General features: G+C 43.8%; 1 protein-coding gene across 1 annotated transcript; it reads right to left on the bottom strand.

Moving 5' to 3' along the window:
* Positions 1 to 3,742: 3,742 nt before the first annotated feature.
* Positions 3,743 to 13,667, bottom strand: bmp16 (bone morphogenetic protein 16). Its single transcript, XM_062386442.1, has 3 exons — positions 13,161 to 13,667; positions 7,219 to 7,574; positions 3,743 to 6,268 (listed from the first exon to the last, which is right to left on the bottom strand). Exons 2-3 carry the CDS (start codon positions 7,565 to 7,567, stop codon positions 5,199 to 5,201), a joined length of 1,419 nt encoding a protein of 472 aa, XP_062242426.1. The 5' UTR covers positions 7,568 to 7,574; positions 13,161 to 13,667; the 3' UTR covers positions 3,743 to 5,198.
* Between the last annotated feature and the right edge of the window lie 8,840 nt (positions 13,668 to 22,507).

The following is a 22,507-nucleotide window of genomic DNA, read 5'->3' as shown; positions in this document are numbered from 1 at the left end:
ACACAGTTTCTAATGCTGACAATGTGTGCTGGGAAATCTTTATTTTAAAATTATTATTAAGATTCTACAATAAATAAAACCACACAAATTAAATTAACTTGAAATTCACATAATGTGAATATTGACAAGTAAATCAGAGAAATCTGTTGTTCCTGTGCGATGTTTTGCAGTGTACCAGCAATCTTGTTGTAATTAACTAATAACCCTCAAAAAGCACGACCACTCCTTGAATAACTCCCTGGAATGAGACATCTGTACTCCGTCCTGCTCTCCCTCTGCTTATCTGGGGTACATCACAGATAAATCCAGACACCTGGTGAGAAGTGTGGCCATGGGTCCTCGCAGCCCAGTCACAGGGTGTAGCCCTCAACATGTGGCTCCTCTGCATGATTTATGGACTGAGGGGAGCTGCTGCTCAGGGTTGACTGGGTCAAGGCCACTGCTACCCAGCCTCAAACAGACTCCACACCTGACAAGATAAGCCTGGTCATATCCTGTGTTTGTGATCCACAACCTCGTTGTTAAGAATTATCGACCAGAGCACCTGTGAGAGGAAGAAGACGAAACGCGTTTGAAACATAGATATGAGTTAGAGTCATCTGTCAACATGCAGACTCAATATCTAGGTGTCTATCTCTCTTGATCTTCCACTGCACAATATGTACATTTTAAAGAAGTAAGAATAGAGGAAATACTCTACTTGTCCTTTAAACCCATTATTGTTCATTTCCTTTTAATTTCCTATTTAAAAAATACTTAATTGTTGGAAAAGTTCCAGATCATCTGACAATGGCAAACATATACACCTTATAGTTTTAGTTCTCCTCCTGGTTGGACGTACCCTCAGATGAACAGTGCCCAGGGGTGAATCTGAATAAATGTCCGAACCACCTCAAGGAGTATCGGTTTTACTCCCAAACTCTGGTGCCCAGCGACACGAAGGACAAAACAAATAGCAACCATTGTTTATTCGATATATCATTTTTTTTGGTCACTACTCAGAGCTTTTGGGCCATAGGTGAGGGTTGGAGCGTAGACCAACAGGTCAGAGTTTATCAATAATCTCTAGTCTCACTTCATCATATAGGACAAACAACTAAACACCTGCTTCTAATCTAGCTCCTGGGAAAAGAGCGACTCGTCGGGTCCGGTTGAAAGAGGAAAGGGTTTGAGAGCGAAACCTGTGTGAGGATTGACAGGTGATTGACAAATAGGCTGAGATAAAAGTGATGATTTACAAAGGGGATGCTGAAGGATAAGAGAGACAAGAACGTCGGGAAATGTAGAATAAAATATGAGTTAGGTGAAAGAGTGAGCAGGGTCATGGAGGAAAAGGGTCAGAGGTCATTGCTCACCTATTCAGTGAAGCACAATCTGCTACAGCCCATGAGATCAGTTGTACTGGTTCCAAACCGGGAGACGCACCAAGCATGATTAATGACACATGTGATGTACGCATCTTTATCCCCACACACGCTCACACACACACACACACACACACACACAATCTCGCACACACACACAGACACACACACACACACACACACACTCCTCTGCTGAGATGCCAAGAACTACTAAATTTTTATTGTAGGTCTTTTTTCATAATGTATCTGCAAAGCTGGTTTTGTGATTTTCTTGTAAATATTGTCAGGAGGGAACTTTGATAGATCGACCTTGTTTGATGTCGACCTATCACAGAGGAGAACTCTGCAGCAATGGAACTGTAGTTGGTGAACATAGGCTGGGACATGAAAACATTCAAAGGCCTTTTTTTGATTTCAGGAAACTCAGTGTCAGGACAAGACAGTGTCCGGTCTGCCTGCATGAGTAGCACTGAGACACATGTTATAAAATCTCAGCTTTCAATATATACACAGACATTCCTCTTACTTCTATCTGGAGGTTTGGAGAGGACGCAGCACCCTTCCTGAACATCTGTGGCTGAATTGGTTTTGATTGGATAGGATTCAGACCAGTCACTGCACCACTGGCACCTTATATTAATGAACAACGTCTGGTTTATCGAGTATACCTCACAGGCTACCTCGAAAACTGGTAATGTTCAGGGAATATAAAGGCTCAAACATTTCTTTTTTTTTATTTCCCACCTTAAATCTCGTGGAATGCTAAGATTTAAGTTCCAGGGTTTAGATACATTATATCACGTTTAGCAGAAGATATCGGAAACCGCCTGTTTCCTGCGATAAAATGAGGAATGTGGAGTATCTTGTTCAGTGTTCTATACTTAATACTTTTCTATAGGTTTCACATGTAACAATATAATGTTACATCAGCAACACATCATCATAAATATCAGGACTAAAAATTGAGTCTATTCTGAAACAAGAATCCAAAGACTTGGAGGAAATTACCTCTTTTGTTGCGGAGGAAATGCCTGCAGAGGCAGCCATGTTTTTAACAGTAGCCCAGACTGGACAAATTAAACACCCTCTGAGTTTTTTTTCTGAAGGTGACCACAGGTTATCTTCAAGTTTGAAAGGGGAGGGTGAGTTGAGGGGTATTCAGCTGCAAAATGCAAATCTACCACTAGGTGTCTCTACATTCTACACACTGTACCTTTAAATGATGACTTTGTTCTTGTAATATCATGACTTTCTTCTGCTTGTCTATCTGGTGGCAGTGGTGGTGGCTTAGACGTCAATGTCCACTTCTCAATAATGCAGGAATGTGGAGGCAGAAGACACAGCTGAGTTGGTTTGACCTCTCCGTTCATAGAAAGAGGAATCGCAATGGAATGACCGCACATCCTTTCGTCTACCTTTCCTCTTGCTCTCTCTGACTCTCCCGGTCTCTGCCTCCATGAGATATCTGCGATCAGGAAGTGTGTGTGCGCGGCTCGTGGGCGGTGGAGTGAACTGATACGGTGGCTCGCTGGTTTTGTCAGAGAGGAAGTGCAGCGGAGAGAGGACATTTCCTCCTGCATTTAAACCTTGATCTCGAACTCACAGCTGTATCGATGTTTGGAATTGAAGCTACTTCCTCAGATAAACTATCATTTTAACAAACCTGCTCTGATCTGTGCTCAATGTGGGACATATGGCGACGGGCATTGCAGCAAGGCAGCAAAGTAGGGCCATTACATGGGGCCATTGTGAAAAGCTGATTACATTAGTCCACAGCAACAACAAGTAACAATAAAGTCTAAATGCAAGAGCCTGTCGGGACGTCTCTGGACCTGTTTGGACCTATTGGAACCTGTCAAGACCCCCCAGGATTTGGACAGTAATTTTGAAATGATAGTCAGGTTCAGGTTTAGTTATTTGCACATTGGCTGAGCTATCTTCTTGAATTTTTACACCGCAGTTAATTGTTATCAGAGAAAACATCGGGCTCATGCCGGAATCAAGCACACAAAACAAAATGCCTGTCGGGTTCGGGACGGGCTCGACTAATTCTCTCTCAGGCTCATTCGGGTTTGGAGAGAAAATTGTGACACTCTTATATGTGTGGACAGAATGCAATAAGTATGTTTATAATTCTGAAAATCTAAAACGTTTTTTTGCTAGTGAGGATATTTTGGGGCCCCCCCAGGTTCATCACTTCTGGCTGGGGCTTCCAAAGTCCTTTGAAACGCTCCTGCATGTGACTTCCTTAATTGTTCATAGTAATAAATCCACAATGTATAATATATATGTAATATACTGAATGTGTTTTTTTCGCGCACTGCAGAAAGGAATTGCGAACATTTCATGACGATAAAACACAAAGGAAAAACCTTGTGACAGGTGGTGCTGTTTGCTTTGTTTATTAGAGGTATATTGTCAAACATTTTACAAGCTTTTGCTTAAATGTTTCCATTGAGAGAGAAAAATGCGACACTGAAAAAACAATTTACTAAAGCTCAGCAGAGAACACGTTTACAGCCCCTGTTTGAAAGGCACTAAAGTCCCAGGTTCAATATCACTCTTCCGTTTTTTTTTTTATCTTGACACATGCAGACACAACTAACAAAGACACCTGCTGTTACACACTTCAGTAGCTACAATACACAGAGCTTTCAGTTGACTTGTTAGTTGAGCTTTTGATGCCTGCTACCATGTGTTGGACACCAAAATATGTGCAATGGTAAAGTGGTGAGGTTGAAGTAACTGTTAATTCAACACACTGAACATTTGTACGGATGAAAAGCTTCCATACTTCCTGTCAACCGCGGTCTCTCCGTTTGCTGTAGGCTTTGTTGAGTGCAGGTATCTTAAATACTTTCAAGATTAAATACACCATATTGCTGCTATTTAAATACATATTGTGTCTTTTAAGTTAGAATTGCCATTCATGTTCATGAATTACGTAGAATCACAAGACAACCGTCACTTGGATTTTCTTCACGTCTGCAAAAGAAATGTACAAAAAAAAAGTCTCTTTTTTTAAATAATAGTGATAGTAGTACATTCAAACAAATAGCATAATAGTTCCTCAGCATTATTGTTGTGGTTTTAAATAGCTTGTGATGTAGGGGTGCTTGTGAGCTACAGTCTGTGCCCTTACTTCTTGGTTCAAATTCTGCAGAAACAACGCTGTCACACAAAGTCTAGATGCCATGCCAGGTGCCATTGTTGTATTGCTAATTACAGTTCGTCATCAGTGAGTCCATCAGAAAGACACAGAGTTGTTTAAACTCTGCCTCAGCGCTTCAAATGCATTTCCACAACGGCCTCTGTCTGTCATCTCGTCCGCCCTCCACTGCAGGTATGCACGCGTATGCCTGTCAGACACTGATGTGGGAGTGATGTGCGTCAAACACTGGAATATAGAATAGACACCTTCTGATGTTAAAGCGCTGGTTCCTCGTGAGAGAAGAAATAGCTTGTCGGTTGATGGTGCACACAGCTGTATTGTTGCTAAACGGGAAAAGAAGAAGAGTCATTCCTGGCAGTTTATCTGTGTTTTTCTTTCTCCTCTTCCTCTGACTAATCGTCTGATCTCTGTGTGGTCGATCGTGTCCGTTTCTCTTCCTCGTCTTTCTATGACACCTTCTTCTTGCACCTGATAATGAGGATTTAGCTGCTATATCCATTATCTCCTACCTGCTGCTACATTTGTCTCTATCAGTCTGTTTACAGTTATCAGGCTTTTGCACCATCTTCTTCCACCATCTGCCTTTTTTCGCGCTTCTATCTTCACCTTCGATTACAAGTCTGTCCATGTCCCTACTCTCCCTGCTGAGTCTCTGCAGCCCACTACCGGCAGCCGCAGCCCTCCACCACCATGTCCTGGTAATTCTTCAGCACCACCCGGTCTTGAGGGTCCAGGTAGAGCAGGGCGATTGGGCTGAGGGAGGTGGGGACGCAGCAGGCCCGCGGCACTGCTCCATTCACGGAGTTTACCAGAGTTTGCACCATGGCGTGGCTCGAGGAGTTCATGTGGTCGGCCAGGGGGAAGCGGCACTCTCCCAGGCAGAAGAAGGCGTCGTAGCCGCTGGGTGCGATGATCCACTTGTGCCAGCCCACGTCGTTGAAATCTACGTACAAAGGATGGCGGCGGCATCTGTTACGAGAAAGGCGTTTCAGTTTTGCGGCACGCCCGCCATTTCTTTTCACCCTCCCTCGCTCGCTCCAACCAACCCCATCCTTATCACCCCCCCAACCCGGCACTGTGTAAACTGTTTTTTTGGCCCTTGCCCAGGCTTGGTCCCTACTGCGGCCCTTGCTGCTGCTCCTCGCCCTCTCTTTTGTCCCTTTTCTCCCTCTCATCCTTTGGCCGCCACTAGGCGTCCTCCTGCCATGTTTGACCAAAGGCTCTCCACGCCCGTCATGACTATAAGTCACCAAGAGGGGTCTCTCCTGGGCCCAGCTATGCTCGTCTTGACCCACAGACCTGCATACCCTCAGGTGGCCCTTTTTGGGTTTCTCTGCCTCCTCCTCACTGGCTGCTGACGAGAGATTCCGCTCAGGGAAGGAGGAGGTGCTGTTCTCAGGTCTGACCTCCAGGAGAAAGCCCAGGCTGCCACTACGAGAGAGGGCCTCATGGAGGAGCTCCGCACTTAGGGTAAAGGCCTCCCAGAAACCACTTGCTTTATGACTGTGGAGGCCAGAGGTGAGCAATCTTGTCTCCAGCAGGGTGGGCTCCTCGTGTTGCTCAGAGAGGTATAGGTTCAATCTGTGGGGGCCGGGGCCCAGGGAGGCTCTGACACTGCGGAGGAGCCGTAGCTCAGCAGAGAGCACTCTCTCATCCTGAGGGATGGAGGAAACATTGAAGAAAATGGGCACCCTCTTATGATCGTCTGTGGCGGAACTGTCTCGAGGATGCTCTAAGAAAAAGATGAAGAGAAACAAGACAGTGTGGGGGTTGGATTTACTTCATTTTACAGGAGATCCAAAAAAGCTATATTTCTTCTTGTTAAGATACCAAAGCCTGGTCCGGCCTTGGCATATATGCTTGAATGAGTGCTCTAACTGCTTCTAATTGTTATGTCCAATCTCTAGTGAATTGTTTATTATATTTATGTATCAGAATCAAGGCTAGATTACCGACAAGGCAAAGTTGGCTGTGATGAGGGCATTATACATTATAACAATAGCATTGTCCCAGTTTAGTTTTGATTTATTGTACATTTTTAAAGGAATTCCCTGAACCAAGGTACAATATTATCTAATATAAACTTCCAATAATGTCAATTTGAGCCTTTAAAGCCATTAAATCTATTATTTATCCAACAACATGCATTCAGTTGTGCTAAATCTGATACACGGACCTTGCATACAAATTTATTTGCAAGAGCTTTATCATTTTAGTTTTTTTAATCTCCACATAATGCTCCTTTAATGTTCTAAAATGTCTTGGAAAGCAATATTTGATTAAATTAAATTAAAACAGGAGATACATTACATTACAAGAACTGGTTGCACTACAGTTATTTGGACTTTGGAGGCCCTGTAAGAGGATAATACATATATGAGCAGAAGTGTCCATGCAGAGTGAGCACATATCTTTGATAAGAAGACTTTAGTGATTGTGACAACTTGGCTTATGTAAGAGGACTGGATTTTATTCAGATTTTCGATTGTTAAGTGTGTCACAACAAACAGCATCTGCTGTCATAAATAAGATCTCTATCCTGCATCTATGGCTGATAAAAGAATACAACAGTAAACAGTTTCTCTGGAACAACAGTTCAAAGGCCAAGCTCAATTCAGACAATGATCCAGATATTTTAATCCAATAAAATTGTTTGACAGTATGATGTCATGACGAGCTTACCACTGTGGTGAAAGCTACGGACAGTGTTGGCCTGCTGGATGTGCTGGCTCGGGAAGCTGAATGTAGGGTCCTCCACTAGATGGTACTGCTGCTGGTGGAAGCGGTAAAGATCCAGGAGGTATCGGGGAACCGGCGCTCCTGGCCGAGGGTCGGGCTGCGACTGGAGGCCCAGCCGGCTCAGGAGGAGAGTCTGGATGGTCTGGGCCAGACTGGGCTCCAGGAGGGAGGAGGGGGAAGGCGTTGGGGACACCCTGCCATGGTCGATCTCGCTGGGGTCTCCACCCTGGCGACCAGACGAGGCTTGAGGTAGCAGCAGGACCATGAGGAGCAGGAGGTTAGCAGGGAACATGGTGGACCTGGGAGGGGGATGAAGAGAGATGATTGTAGGACAGGTGTGGACATGTAACGGTAGAGAGAACAAACAAAAAAAAAGGAAAACTCATGAAGACAGGTTGTACAGCACTTCTCTCCCTTTTCAAAGTCCTTTGAATTTGTGTGTTCCTGTTTTATACAGGATCTATGTAAATCATATGATATAATGACACAATTTAAAGTGTTTATTGAGAAATCTGCAAAAGACATAGCTCCTACAAATGCTCCGGGACTCTGTATATCATGCTTGTGTCTTCTCCTTCCTGGACACACTAGTTTCTCATTAGTCCTCAGCCTTCATGTGGCATATGTTCAACAAATTTACTGTCCACAAATTCATGCGAGGTTGCTTGCTTGTTCATGGCTGTAAAAATGTGCTACTTTTGCTTTTTTTCTCTGTTAATTTATGGCCTTTTACCCCCGAGACCCATACATCTCACAGGACACCTCAGCAGGAGTAATTAACACGTCACTATCTGGGATTTAATCCTCCTGAGTGTGAAAGAGATCATAGTCCTGGATATGACAGATAGAATCAAGGGCTGTGGACTGTGGACTGTCATTGACAGATAGCTAGACTTTTATATTTCTCTTCCCCTTCAAATCATTGGACACTGTAAATAAATCTATTCTACAACTTCCTCTAACTCATTTCATCTAAATTAGAGCCCCATCATAAATAACTATAAATAACAAGAAAACACAAATACAATAGAATATGTGATTTTTCTTCTATATTTTGTAAGTAAAATGGAAACACATGTGAGGATCTTGTCTGTATTGTTTATCCTGTAAAATAAGTTCATTTATATGAACATTCGTCATTTTATTCTGATATCAGGTATGAAAAAGAGTATTGACATTTTTCCTATCAGATAATGGAACTGACGACTTATTTTGCTTCAGAGGAAACAGATTTGTTTGTATTCAGAATTTTTGGAAAATCTTAATAATGAATCAAATGAAAACTATGAGCTTGGATCCGATGAACTTTTTCCTTTGAAGTGTGTCTATGCATTATGTTGAAGTTAAATTTCAAAATAAATATCATATGTTAAAGAAACTGAGTTAAAGTTGGTTATTTCAAAGGTGTTACATAATTGCATATACCCTAGGATGAGTGTGTGCATTATAGTGTCTCGTTTCACGTCAAAAATCTAATCTGCAGGAAATGTGAAAATAAAAAGTACGATTCTTCAGGTTTTGTGTGGAGAAACAGATTTAATACAGGATGATTATGACCTGGTACTGGGAAAGTTAAAATCATCTTTACTTTGCATTCAGTGGTAATGAAAGCAATCCCACACTGCTCAACTCATTTGTGTGTTTGTGCAAAAATGTGCAACTGTTGTGGGACAAACGTCGGTTCCTCTTTGATCTGCGTTCTTCTATGCAGAAGTGTGTGCTGTTGTGTTATGGATTCCCTGGCACAAAGAAGATTTCCCATTCCACTCCGAGCAGAATTATCGTCATGTTCTGTCCCTGCATCATGAATTCTGACCCGCATGGTTTTCCTTTAGCTGAACTTTACTCTGCTAACTTTGCCTTTCTGCTGACTTAAAGCAAGAGATCAGCTTATCTCCCTCCCAGTGCGGGAACATGACCACAGACACGGGTCACACAATTCCCACTGTGACCTGGCGAACACCCTGCACCTCTGTAGTGCAGCTGTTAATAACTGAGCCAGTAATTAGAAACCTGTTAGAGTTAAGGGCCTGTTCGACATGAAGAGGTTGAGGTGAGACGCAAAAAAAAGAAAAGGTCAAAGCTGTTGACCTGACAATCTGACCTGCAAATGAACTAAACTTCTACTGGCATCATGTCACCCTGGTGAAGGAACAAGTATAAACGATCTGTTTGTTCGCGTCGATCTCTTTCCTTGTCCAAGCACTCTCGTATCACTCCTCTCTATCTCTCTATCTCACCTCTGTAAGGGACAGAGGATTGATTAGGCCCTGTGCAGCGAGATAACACAGGCGTTTATGGCTGAGCGAACACATAATGACACTGTAATGACGGCTATCTCATCACTCTGCCTGAAATAAAGGGTTAAAAGTAGGTCACAGGTGTGAAGGTGTATATATTTTTATGCAGGTGTAATTGTGTGTATGTGTAATTGCGTGTGTGTGTGTGTGTGTGTGTCTTGGTCATCTGGTATGCGGTTCAAAGGGCAGCCCTGGGAAAATGAGCCACCTCCAAAGCGTGGGATCGACGCTAGCTAGCCATTAAACGCTCGCAGCCACACCCAAGGCTGCTTTTACCTGAGGCAACGCGTTGGAGGACAATTACAGATTAGACACTGTGCAGGACGGCCTCTCCCGTATAGTGCGGAGGCTTGTAAACAGATTAAGGACAACAACACCACCCCTCTCCTGTACTTTCCTCGCCTAGAAAAAAACCACCCAGGTGTCTCCGAGGTTCAAAGGTTCACACAACAAGGTCGTCACTCAGCACAGGGTGTGCCTCAGCATGGGCGACCGAGGCGGAGGATCATTGACGCAAAGAGGGAGAGCGCGAGAGAGAGAGAGAGGAACCGAGGCCAGCTCGCCCTACATCTCTGTGACACACATGCAGCCTCTCTCTCTTCTCCCTGGTCGTTTGTGTTTTGAATGCTTCTATCTAATTTAAACCAGGCAAAGACTATCCAGGCCCAACTTAGCATCTTCATGCGTCATGTGCGTCATGTGCGTCATGGTGCCCCCCCCCCTCCACCCGAGATCGCTTCATTCCAGTTAGCCAGAAAAACAGAATTTTTTTATGATTACAACTCCCCCAGTTCCTCCTTTTAGCTCAGACTTTAAACAAATATTTTCATCTCTTTTAAGAATCTGGCATGAACACAGACTAATGAAATGTTCTCGTGGGTGAAAGGAGGAGAGCTGAATGATGAATGGATCAGGGATAAAGGTGGGATGAAGGGTTGAGGCTCAGCAGCAGCATATTTCTTTTTTTTTTCGTCGCGCAAACATGCAGCTCAGCCTATTAGACATATTGGATGTGACCTGACCTCCCGAGCAGACAGTGGCGTGACCCTGGCGGGTGGCGGGCGGGTGTCGTCGCCGGCCTGCCTCGTGTCCTTCTGGTCTCGCTGATTAAAACCTCCGACCTCTGATGTCTTCTGTCACGCTCCTCTCTCTGCCCCTCTTTTTATCTGTTTATTTCAAACCCTGCTCGCTTTCCTCTTCCTCCTTCCTCTTTGCATTCCTTGAACTTTGTCCCATCGCTCTTTCCTCCATGTTGTCATACGCTAAGTGTTTTTGTGCTTCTCTGCATCACCTTCCCATTCCCTCTCTCCCCCTTCCCTCCTCCCCGCATAAACGTTGCCCTTTTTTCCTATGCCTTAAATGAATGGTGTTTTTGCGGAAGAGTGCGGCCGACTGCTGTCGGGGCCAGAGGGCCGGAGTGTCACCGCAGCCGGCTGATTTATCCACCGCCGCTGTCTTCGTGTTATGCCTGGTCCCTCAACTTTCCCTTCCTGTTGTTCTTCCCGTGTTTCTTTTCCCAAATTCCTCCTCTTGCTCTCGCTGATTTCTCCCTCACCCCGTCCAGCTCTCATTTTTCTGTGCTGCCGTCTCCCATTCTTTCAGAACATGATACTTGCAGCGTTTATGCCACAGGGTTAATTTTTTTGCTCTGAGCTTACTCGGGTACCTAACAGCTATGTCATGTTAGACAACCTCAGGAACCTGAATGTGATGCACAGCATGCACGTCCCCACCTGAGAACACTTCAATGGATACATGTGCTCAGTGCGGCTCTTTTTCCACGGTGACCCTCACACTGTTAAATAGAATGAGCATGCTTGCTATAGTATAATCAAATGTGGGGTTATGACTGCATAATATTCCACATGTTTAACTAGTCATTAACGCACCACTTTGAGCTGCGGACCTAACATTTAATGGGGGTGAGGTGAGAGGTGGTCCAACACAGTTGCGAGGGGAGTTGTAATTCTGCTTTCTGAGGCGTGACAGATGAAATCATTAGAACAGTATTCGAGGTATACGCTGCTGTGTGGTTTTATTGGACTCTATTAGAACCGCACTTTAATTCATCCCAGCTGGACCGATTAGCTGGCTAATGACACAGACGTCAAACACACACACACACACACACACACACAAACACGATAAGAACACTACTGGGTTAACAGCTGGGCGGCACCAACACGTACGCAAAAACACAAGCCAAGATGTATAACTATGGAGAAATTTGGTTGTTAATACGTGACAGCAGTTGGAAATACATTTAGACACACACACACACACACACAAAGAGAGAGAGCGCGCGATAGAGAGACAGAGAGAGAGGGAGAGAGAGAGAGAAAGAGAGAGAGAGAGAGAGAGAGAGAGAGAGACAGAGAGAAAGAGAGAGAGAGAGAGAGAGAGAGAGAGAGAGACTGGTGGATCGCTCTGTCTTTATTGCTGCACTCTGTAAAACTGTAACTTTGTGGGTTTATCTAAGGTGGGAGACTCCAACCTAAACCTAATCCTATAATACGTCCTCACCTTCAAACTTAATGATTTACGTTGTAGCGACTTACTTTTTGTGTCCATTAGGAACACAAGTACCCAAAATGTGACTGTGTAAACACAGATAGATCCCTACAAAATCTGTAGAACCTGGACCACACACACTCACGCATGCACACACACACGCACTCACACACACACACACACACTCACACACACACACAGACACAGACACAGACACACACGCACACACGCACACACACACACACACACACACACACACACACAAACACACACACAGACACAGACACACACTGGTTTGGTTTGGTGGATATTCAACTATTGATAAAATCTTGTTCTTTCCTGGTCAAACTACACAACTGCCCAACTGGTATCTCAAACACACACACACAGACACACACAAACACACGCACACAAAAACATGCACAGGCTTATATTTTGGCTTTAGTCTTTTTGAGCTGAGCATCAACAGGTCTCCATGTCTTCAAAACTCATCTCCTTCAAAGTCGTATTGCCTGAGCCAGGGACGCCCGGAGGTCTCTGGGTGTCACAAGTGCATTGTGGTTAACAGGAGTCCCGTACCCCCCCCACCCCCACCCCCGCTGAGGCACATCGCTGCAGAGGCATCGGTGGAAATACTGAGATATCCACCCCGTGACTCCCGAAGGCTGCAGAGACTGCTCTCGTTGTGCGTCTGACAGCTGAACCCATGTGAAATACAGAACAAAAACACACCTCTGCTTTTCACATTAAAAGCTGCAGAGTGTGACGACTGACGGCCAGTTCAGACTGTGTATGTTGCAGAGGTGGTGAGTTACGTTTTGCTCTTTGAACTCATAATGGGCACATTATTCTTGGACAAGTTGCTTACCGGACAAGATTTTGATTGAGCAACACACTGTGCCAGCAGTGTGTTGCATGTGTAATAGTGTGTGTGTGTTTTTCCCAAGAGTAACTAATGGGTTCAGCAGTGCTGTTCCTGTGGCCTGTGGCTTGACAGACATGTGTGCATGTGTGTGTGTGTGTGTGTGTGTTTGTGTGTGTGTGTGACTATGTGGAGAGGCATGTAGTACTCACGTCCAGGTGTGGTGGGATGTATGCAGAGTCCATGGTTTATCCTTGAGCTCCAGTGTTACGATCCCTCGGCTCTCGCTCCCGCTCCTTTGGACAGAATGGACAAAGTGGACTCTTTACCTCTAATTTTGCCTTCTCTCGTTTTCTTTTTCTTCACTTAGAGCCAGTGTCTGTCTCTCCTATGCCTCCTATTTAGATGGCCTGTAGGTAATGCTGCTCGCTCCATGTTTCCCTCCCCTCGCTCAGCTTCTCATCCTGTTGTCAGTGTCAGATAAGCCAACTCTTAAAAACATCCACCGGCTTCCCTTCTGCCTGCCCGCCTGACCCCCGCTCGTAGGCAACTCCCTTTCTCTGTCGCCTGCACTTCCACCCCTTGCTTGTTTAAAACACCCTGGCACTGTCGCTGTGCATGAAAGCTGCAGGAGGAAGATGACTTGTGTCCATGTGTCTATCAGTCTGTCTGTGCTGTATCACTGGCAACAACTCCCTCTTGTTCCTACACAGCCTTACTACGAGTCTCCCTTCCTCTCCACTCAGTTCCTCCCTTTTGTATCTCCTCCCCTTTTCCTCTCTCTCTTTCTCGCCCTCTCTCCCACACACATCCACCCACACACACACACACACAATCACACACACCTTTTGGGGATTTTTTTCCCGATGCCATTAAGCGGCCAGCTGGTAAACTCAGTTTAAGTCTAATTGACTTTCTTGGCCACTCAGATCCTCCCAAATAGTGATGTCACTAAGACCGGTCCCAGTTCATTCACAGGCTGTTCGCACACACACACACACACACACACACACACACACACACACACACACACACACACAAGCAAACACACAAGCGTGTCATCAAAGACATATGCATACTTGCTTTACACTCAAATGAAAACACACAAACACACACACACACAAACACATACACACACAAACACACACACACACACACACAAGCAAACACACAAGCATGTCATCAAAGACATATGCTTACCTGCCTTTACACTCAAATGAAAACACACACACACTTACACACACATGCACATGCACACATACTAAAATGAAACCAAAACACAGGAGTAGTTAATCAAAGACATATGCACACATGCCCTTACACCTTCTGTACACACTCACACACACACAGGTCCAGATAAACCTGAGGTCAGACAACAGAAGCAGACTGATTATTTTCCACATTTCATCCTTTGACAAACTCACCTGCTGCTTTTCATTGGGACCATTTTATGTTCTGGCCAACATGCTCGCAGACACTCGCATCGCCATCATTATAAATACGAGGCCCCATGACTCTGAATAAGAGCAAACGGATTCAGTTACAAGACAAAGGTATGAATGGGTGACTCATAACAGCTGCCATGAAGTCACAACAGTTGAGTTTTGTGATTGGATGGAAGTCGACGTCGAGGTAAGAAGAAAAAAAAGGAAAACGCAGGCTGTACTTCTCCACTACGGGTTGAGGCAAGGTGCATCCGTCCTTCCAGTGCAGAGCGGGTGGCGGGGTGAATTTGTATTCATGGGCTGGGCCCATGAGAAAACGTCTCCTTAGGATGCATCGTCTCACATATTAGATCTCATCTGGAGAATCACTCGCCCACGTCCCCCTGCTCCTCCTATCTGTCCCCTCCACTTGCTCTTCCCATTCACTCTCGTACAAACACACAAAAAACCTCATCCACAGACCTCATTCATCCTGAGGCTGAGTAATTGTCCCAGTGCAAAGCAACTTTACACACAAATATGCACTGCCTCTGCTCTCGCAACACACACACACGCTTACTTTTGGGAAGGGCTTTTATCATTACCGATATCAGATTCAAGAACACACAGTAAATGAGTCGTTTAAAAGTAAAAGAAATGAAGGTATAATGTTAGAAAAGCTTTTTACTGACGGTTTGTATGATAGCTCTGTGTGCCCACTGCATTAAAGCACTCAGTATACAGAGAACTTTACATTAGCATCGATGAACACTCTGCCTGGAAGTTTGACTCAGTATGGAGTGGGCCTTTGTGTTGAGGTTTAAAATGTCAGGAAACATCCATTGTGAGTCCCTGAGTCCTGCACCACTTCAGCTGCAAGGATTGTTTTATTGTGAAAGCCTACGACAGCAACACCACCTTCGACACCTTCACTTCTGCTCAACCAAAGTTCTCCTAAGCCTGAACTAGCTCGTGCATTAAAATGGATGAAAATGAAGGTGTTGTCAGTGGCTTTGTTGCTTGTAAAAAGTAAATGAATGTATTTACTTTAGAATGCCAAAAGTTAAGCCCAGGTGCTGCGACGATTAACAAAGACTTTTCCAAGAACACAACTCAACCACAGCAACTCTCTCACAGCGTGAAGGTTCCTCGTTCAGCCGGGGTCTTTCTGTGTGAACTTTGCATTTTCTCCCCGTGTGTGTGTGTGTGTAGGTTTCCTCCAGGTACCCCAGCTTCCTCCCACAGTCCAAAGACATACAGGTTGGGGCCAGGTTGATCATAGACACTAAAGTGACCATAGGTGTGGATGTCAGTGTGAATGATTGTATTGGCCCTTTTATGCGGTGACAACCTGTCCACCTCTTGGCCAATGCCAGCTGGGGTTGGCTCCAGCTCCCCCACAACCATCAAAGGAAAATCTGTACAGATTGATGGATGGATGGATGACTCAACCACTTAAACAAGAGAGTAAGGACGAGTCAGGTCGCATGTCATATGTTAACGTATCCAGGCAGGTCCGGATTTGACATCATAGAGATAATAGCGGGTAGTGGGGCCAGTATGGAGCTTTGCGTGTGTCAGCAGGACCAGGTTACGACTCGTGCCTTGAGTATACCCCTCTGATGTCCTGCACATTTAGTTGTCCATGACCTTTGACCCCTCTTAGGACAGGTTGAAATGAAAGGAGAGTTTGTTCTGTGAGGTAAGTTGAGTCTCACCGCAGATTCGACTTTTGTTCTCGAGCCAGTGCTGAAAGGGGATATCTCAGGGCACACTGTCTCCGGCCCACGTTCACCTTATTATTGCAGATACAGTATGATACGGTGGTAAATCTGCTTGTTTGCCTTGTTGCAGTGAGTTAGATGAGAAGATAGGGCGCTCATATCCTCATACTTAAAGTGGAGCTACAGAGCCCGAGGCCGATAGGTTCAGGAGAGAAGAGGAGGAAGTGGGAAACCACTGGAAGTCCTGTGCCTGGCAGTTGTTCACAAGAATAATTTAAATGTGTGTTTTTGAATATTTCACCAACTTTTACAACAATACAGCTTCAAAGTAATTACTTTTCCAACCTGCAAAGCTACATAGTTCAGTAAAACTGTATGTTATGGGGTTTAATTGGCTTGAACATGAAAGAATCACCGGCATGGCCCTTAAATGTATGAGCCTTTGGTGTGTAGAATGGGATAAAAAAAAGGTCTGTGGCTACTCGGGGTTTAGACATCATAGCTGAGCCGCAGCTCCGGCTTCACTTCGTGCCTTCTCCAAATGAGCAGTAATTCCAACCTCCAGGTTTCCCATCCTCTGGAAAAGCCGTCGACCGCCTGTCCCGCTGACTTCCGACGGGGGTGGAGAGAAACTTTTAAAGTAATACCTCACCGCCTTCTTAATAAGCCATCCGTCCATTCATCCTGCATCCCAGTGTTCCCACCTCCATACCGCTCCGTCCCTCCATGGACACAGAGAGAGCGAGAGAGAGAGAGAGAGGCCTCGTCAGGAGGGGGGGCTACCTCTATCCTTCTTTTTCCTCTTTCAGCAAGCTGTCGCACATAACTACTCATTTATCAACATGGCCATCAGTCATTCAGTGGTGGTGGAAGGAAGAGCAGAAAAGCTAAATAGAAAGGTGACTTGGCTTCTTAGCAATAGAGTAACAGCTGTAACACACACATACACACAAACACACACACACACACACACACACACACACACATACACATTCTGACTTTGTCGTTTTAATAGCTCTGACTTTGAGTTTAACACTTTGGAGTTGCAGCGGCTCAGTGTGTGATTAAAGTGTGGAACATATTTTTAAGTTTTTACCGTTCCTCATATTGTTGACACAATATCATATTAATTTCTTTAAGAAGAGAGATTTGCAGCCTTTGTGTGTGGGTACCATAGACTGTAGTTACATAGAGAGATGGATGACATGACGGTTCCCCTAAAGCAAAGCCCAAACATCTGAGTCATGCCCTGGTGGCCGGCTGCAGTATAGCTCATAAATCCCAGCTCCTCCACGGTAGTGGATGGGATATGGGCCAAACTAAAAAGTCAAAATACAAGACAAAGAAAGACAGTTTCTGTCATTTAAGGTCGATCTTCTTCCACTGATATATATTCAAATGTTTTTCTGACAAGGTTTTTAAAGACCTAAAATTCAATTGTGACATTTTTTTATATTGTTTTAAAAAATCTAGCGTAACTTAATAAACCAGTCTGGCTCTTTATATTTTACATTTTCTAAAAGGTAATTAAGTACTCAACCTGTAAACACTGTTGCAGCAGCTGAAAACATCTAAAAAAGACATCAATGTGAAAGGTAGAGAACTGTGAGCATGTCATGGTTTGGTTGTGTAGTGTAGTGAAGTAAAAGAAAACTTAAAATAACAATGCTTGCTGGCATATCTTATAATGAAAAACACTGAAGGGACACTGATGAACAGTGTTGTCTGGATAACCTATGGAAACAATGAGCTTAATGACTTGGTCGTCTGTCGTCTTGTTCCAAAATCAAACTTTCCTGAGAAGAGCACGTCACGGAGCAGAGTGAGTCATGAGAGCAAAGCTCCACAGTCCAGAATAAGTAGAGATTGATGTTCAAACACTTAACGTGATCGATGGCTCACCGGGAACCGGGCTGAATGATAAATATCAAGTGCTACAGAGTCATTTCTGTGACGACCTCCCATCTACCTTCATTGTGTCTGTGTAATGACTCATTACTGCAGTGCCTTCGCTGTGCAACTATGAAACTTTGTGAACAGTTTGTCGCGCATCCTGTTTACAACAAGTTTGGATTCCTCTTTTTTTTTAAAGTGAAACGCTGCACTTGTTTTCATCAATGACTTAACCTGGTCAGTTAAGTTAAGCTGATTTCCGACATTTTTCTTGCAGAGGATCTCTACAAAATTGAGTCTGGATTTTCTCAGCAGTTTGCCTGTTCTTTGCACAAACGTGTTCACAACAGCAACTCATCTCTCAGGAGGGGGAGGTGTCAGGAAATAATTCTGACGCAGAGATCACATGATTCTGTTACATCGCTCCTATCACCACTGACTCTCTTGAAGGTCTTTGTCATTGTCTTCTATGTGTGTTGTGTATTTTTTGCATCTCACACCTGTTAGAAGCATCAGCATGATTTAAAAAAGACAGGAGAAATACAGCTACAGCCGACCTTTCTTGGCTTGCTTCATTCAGTTAGAACAATGAGGGTCAACAAATGGCCACTTTCAACTATCTTTATATACTAATGATGATACAACACTATATTGTTATCAGGAATCAGTTTTCAGTCTTCATGCTTAAAATACCACTGCTGCTGAATCAGGTGTACAAAGTTTTATTTATACTCCATATTACATAACTGGTACATTATATTGTACTTACATAAATGGACATTTACTTTACTCACACTTTCTGTACAATATTTACTCACATGCCCTTTACCTAATGTTGTGCTGATGCATGTGCACCTAAAGATTAAGGTGCGCACGTCAACTCCAAATTGTAACCACAACAAAAATAGGTCACCACACTGTTTTATTTGCTCTGTCAAACATTGTAGTTTGTAGTAATGAGGTTAAACCAGCCTGATGATAAATATAAACAGATAGTGTATATCTGCTGGAGCCCATCCAGTAAGAATTAAGTGCAGAAGTAAGAGAAACAACAACTTGATGAGAAAAGTGTTTGGATGATTCCAGTAAATACTCAGACCCTCTCTGCTGGTATTGAACCCACTTGAGTGGGCCTTAGGGGGAAATGACACACCAGAAGAAAAAAATGGAGAGAAGCAACAAAAGGAGAGAGAGACAGACGGGATTTCAGTAGGTGTTCACATGAAGGAATCCACATAACTGAAATAAAATGAGTGTGGACAGAGACAGACCCACACACACAGACACACGCATACTGACAGACTATACACAGACACAGTAACACAAACAGGGTCTGACACTTTTCATTCACCAGCGAGGAATTCTTGAGGAGTTTTTGCAGCGATAAGATTTCATTCCTCCATCCTGAGGTCATTGTTTCTGGAGAGTTTGGAATAAGTGTGTGTCTGTGTGTGTGTGTGTGCGTGCATGCGTGCGTGTGTGTGTGTGTATGTGTACGTGAGTGTGTGTGTGTGTGTGCGTGTGCGTGTGTGTGTGTGTGTGTGTGTGTGTGTGTGTGTTTGTGTGTGTGGGATGCCATCATCTTAAGCCCTCTCTTGCCCCAAGTCACTGAAATGTAACCTTTCAAAAGAAATACACAAGACCATAACCCCAAAACCTTAGAATAAAAGCACATTTGTACTTCAGACCTTTTGAGCCTCCGACAGAGAGTATCAGTGATCTTTTGAATTGGTTAGGCGTATGTAATGTATGTAATGCTGGCAACCAACCTGTTGGGGCCATAGATGGCTTCATCACAGAAGCAGTGGGTAAATAGAACTTCCTGAGACCTTTTATGTAATGCAATAACCCATTGATCATGATTACCAGGAGAAACATGGATAATTCAGAACAGAACTAAACACACCAGCCAGCCAACCAGCCAATTGACCTGCCAACCGACCAACCGACTAGCCAACCAACCATTATATAAAAAACCATCAATCAGGAAATGTGATCAATGTAATTAATCCCATTGGTATACTCTATAACACACCACTAAAAGTGTGACAGCTACTATTTTGGAAGGCAAAACACTGCAAGCTTATGAAAGGGAACAGGACTAACGATACAACAGAGAATCACTGATATGTCACAAGAGCATCACAGTAAATCATTAACCGTGGATATGAGAGCAAACACAAAGTAAATCTCCATAAACGTAAATCAAACACGGAATGAAAATCAAATGGAAACAGGAAGTCTCGTGGCAGCACTCCTCCTCCACATCTCAGTCATATCGTGTTTGCAGATGCTAAATACAAGGTCATTGAAGAGGCAGATATGGACCCTGTGCACGTGTGGATGCGTGTGTGTGTGTGTATGTGAGAGAGAGAGAGAGAGAGAGAGAGAGAGAGAGAGAGCATCATATAAACTGGTAGGCATTCATTATCTTACTCAAGGACATTTAACAGGGACAGACTTGTCTTTCATTCAAACGCCCACCTACATGCTCCAGAAACTACTACTGTTGCTGTACTAATTCATTCATTCTTCATTCAGTGCTCTCTCACACACACACACACACACAACCACTCACACACACACACACTCACACACATTACATCTGTTTTCTACTGTGTCTGGGACTGGTGAGTACCTTTGGCATTGTGAGAACATTGAGGAGCTGTTAAACGTGGTAAGTGTTTATTTTAGAAAACAGAAAACACAGATGCCAGACTTCTCCAGCACAGACACTTCTCTGAGAGGGTCGTATACAGTTTAACACCTATCAACTTGATCAGCACTGGTCCCTTCTTTTGCTGCATGTAACAACATGGATGATGTATCAGTATCTGTCATAAATTTTCATCCACATGATTAAACACAGATCTGACGTCTTAGCCGCCATTTTTTGTCTGATTAGTGGCGCTGAAGCTTCATGTATTTCATCTAATCAAAAGCGTTTCTACAGAATTTGAGGGCCCAGAAAAAAGTTTGATAGTTTGGAGTTTCAGACCAAATTCAGAAAGTTGAGACAGCAATAGAAACAATAAAAATAGAAAAAAAGGTGGAAGCAGCTCGCTGGACAGCTTGTAGTCTTCTCCTCCGATCCTATAATGTTTGAATGACAAGTAGATTCATTTTGCTGGCAGTATTATCATGATGACTTTAGAATAACAATGGCACATTCTGGTGTCCCAGTTAGTCATGGCAGTGTGACAGTGATCCAATATTTACAAAACCAGGAGCCTGAATCAACAACATGCAGCCAAATGAAAATTATCCATCATTTATTTGAAAAAAAAATTGTGCTTAAGGAAAAGGGCCTTGCTTTTGATGTTCTGAAAGAAGAAGTTCAGTGAGACCTTGGTTCATTAACAAATGGTGGTGAAATGAATTACATAACTTCCTGTTCATCATTAAAGTCCAGTCTATCAAACCAAACAAATAAAAACTGTCGTTCAGCTTGAGCTGCAGTGACACTGCTGAGAAGACAAAGCATGAAAACATGTGAAATGAACGGACAGGCAGACAAGAGGGTCTGTTCACCACTACACATTTCCATAAGACAGATGCACATGATGACATACATTACAGGTTTGTATATGCATACGTGTGTGTGGTCAGTAATAACAGGAAGCTGCCCCTCCGTGTTGACACAAACCTCCCCTGGTGATTGGCCGTTTGTAATAAATAAACAAATAGAAGAGTGACCCACTCAGCCCACAGGCAGCAGAGCTCTCCACGAGACTAAAAATAAGAAACGCGACATCAAACCCAAACAGGAACACCTGCCGCTCACCCCTCGGTCGAGGCCGTGCTCATGACAACCAACAGCGCTGCATGCAAACAGTTTATAGAAGGATAAGGATGGGTGGGAGAGGTTTGTGCAGATGCCAGAGGGCTTGTGCAAAGATTGTAGACGGGCTACGGCCGAACTCAGGCACGGGCTATAAAATTAGAAAGACATAAAGCAAAGGAATGTGTGGAGAGAGAACCACAGTTAAAGGAGAGGAAAGACGGGAATGTATGGTGACCAAAAAATTTGAATTTATACAAGAGTGAGGGAAACACAGACTAAGTCTGGGATGTGGTTTGAGTGGGAGTCATTCAGAGTCAACTGGTGGCTGCGGAGCACCAAGGCCACAAGCCTGACTGAAGGAATGTATGTGTATATGAACAGAAATCCTCCTGAAATAGATTCATGGACATGGTAGATGGTGACAGAGAGGTAGTTCAAGAGATGTGCAGCTTTTGATATGATTTACTGTAGTCAGTCTTTTTCTCTTTATAGACTTATTAATAATCAACTCATCCAATACCATGATTCTACAAACTCACTACACAAAATAGGGGGAGGTATGAAGAAGAAGAAGAAGAAGAAGAAGAAGAAGAAGAAGAGGTAGTAGAAAGAGAAGAAGAGAAATAAGTAAAAGAGCGAGAACAAGAACAAGTTTAAGAAGATGTCAAACAATGGAAAGTACGTCTCTTTACAATTACTCTTGTGTCCCTTAGTCAGAACCAAAGAGTTGTTTC

The sequence above is a fragment of the Platichthys flesus genome, chromosome 4 (assembly GCF_949316205.1).
Source record: "Platichthys flesus chromosome 4, fPlaFle2.1, whole genome shotgun sequence".
NCBI classification, from domain to species: domain Eukaryota; kingdom Metazoa; phylum Chordata; class Actinopteri; order Pleuronectiformes; family Pleuronectidae; genus Platichthys; species Platichthys flesus.
This window is presented reverse-complemented; position numbering and strand designations above follow the sequence as displayed.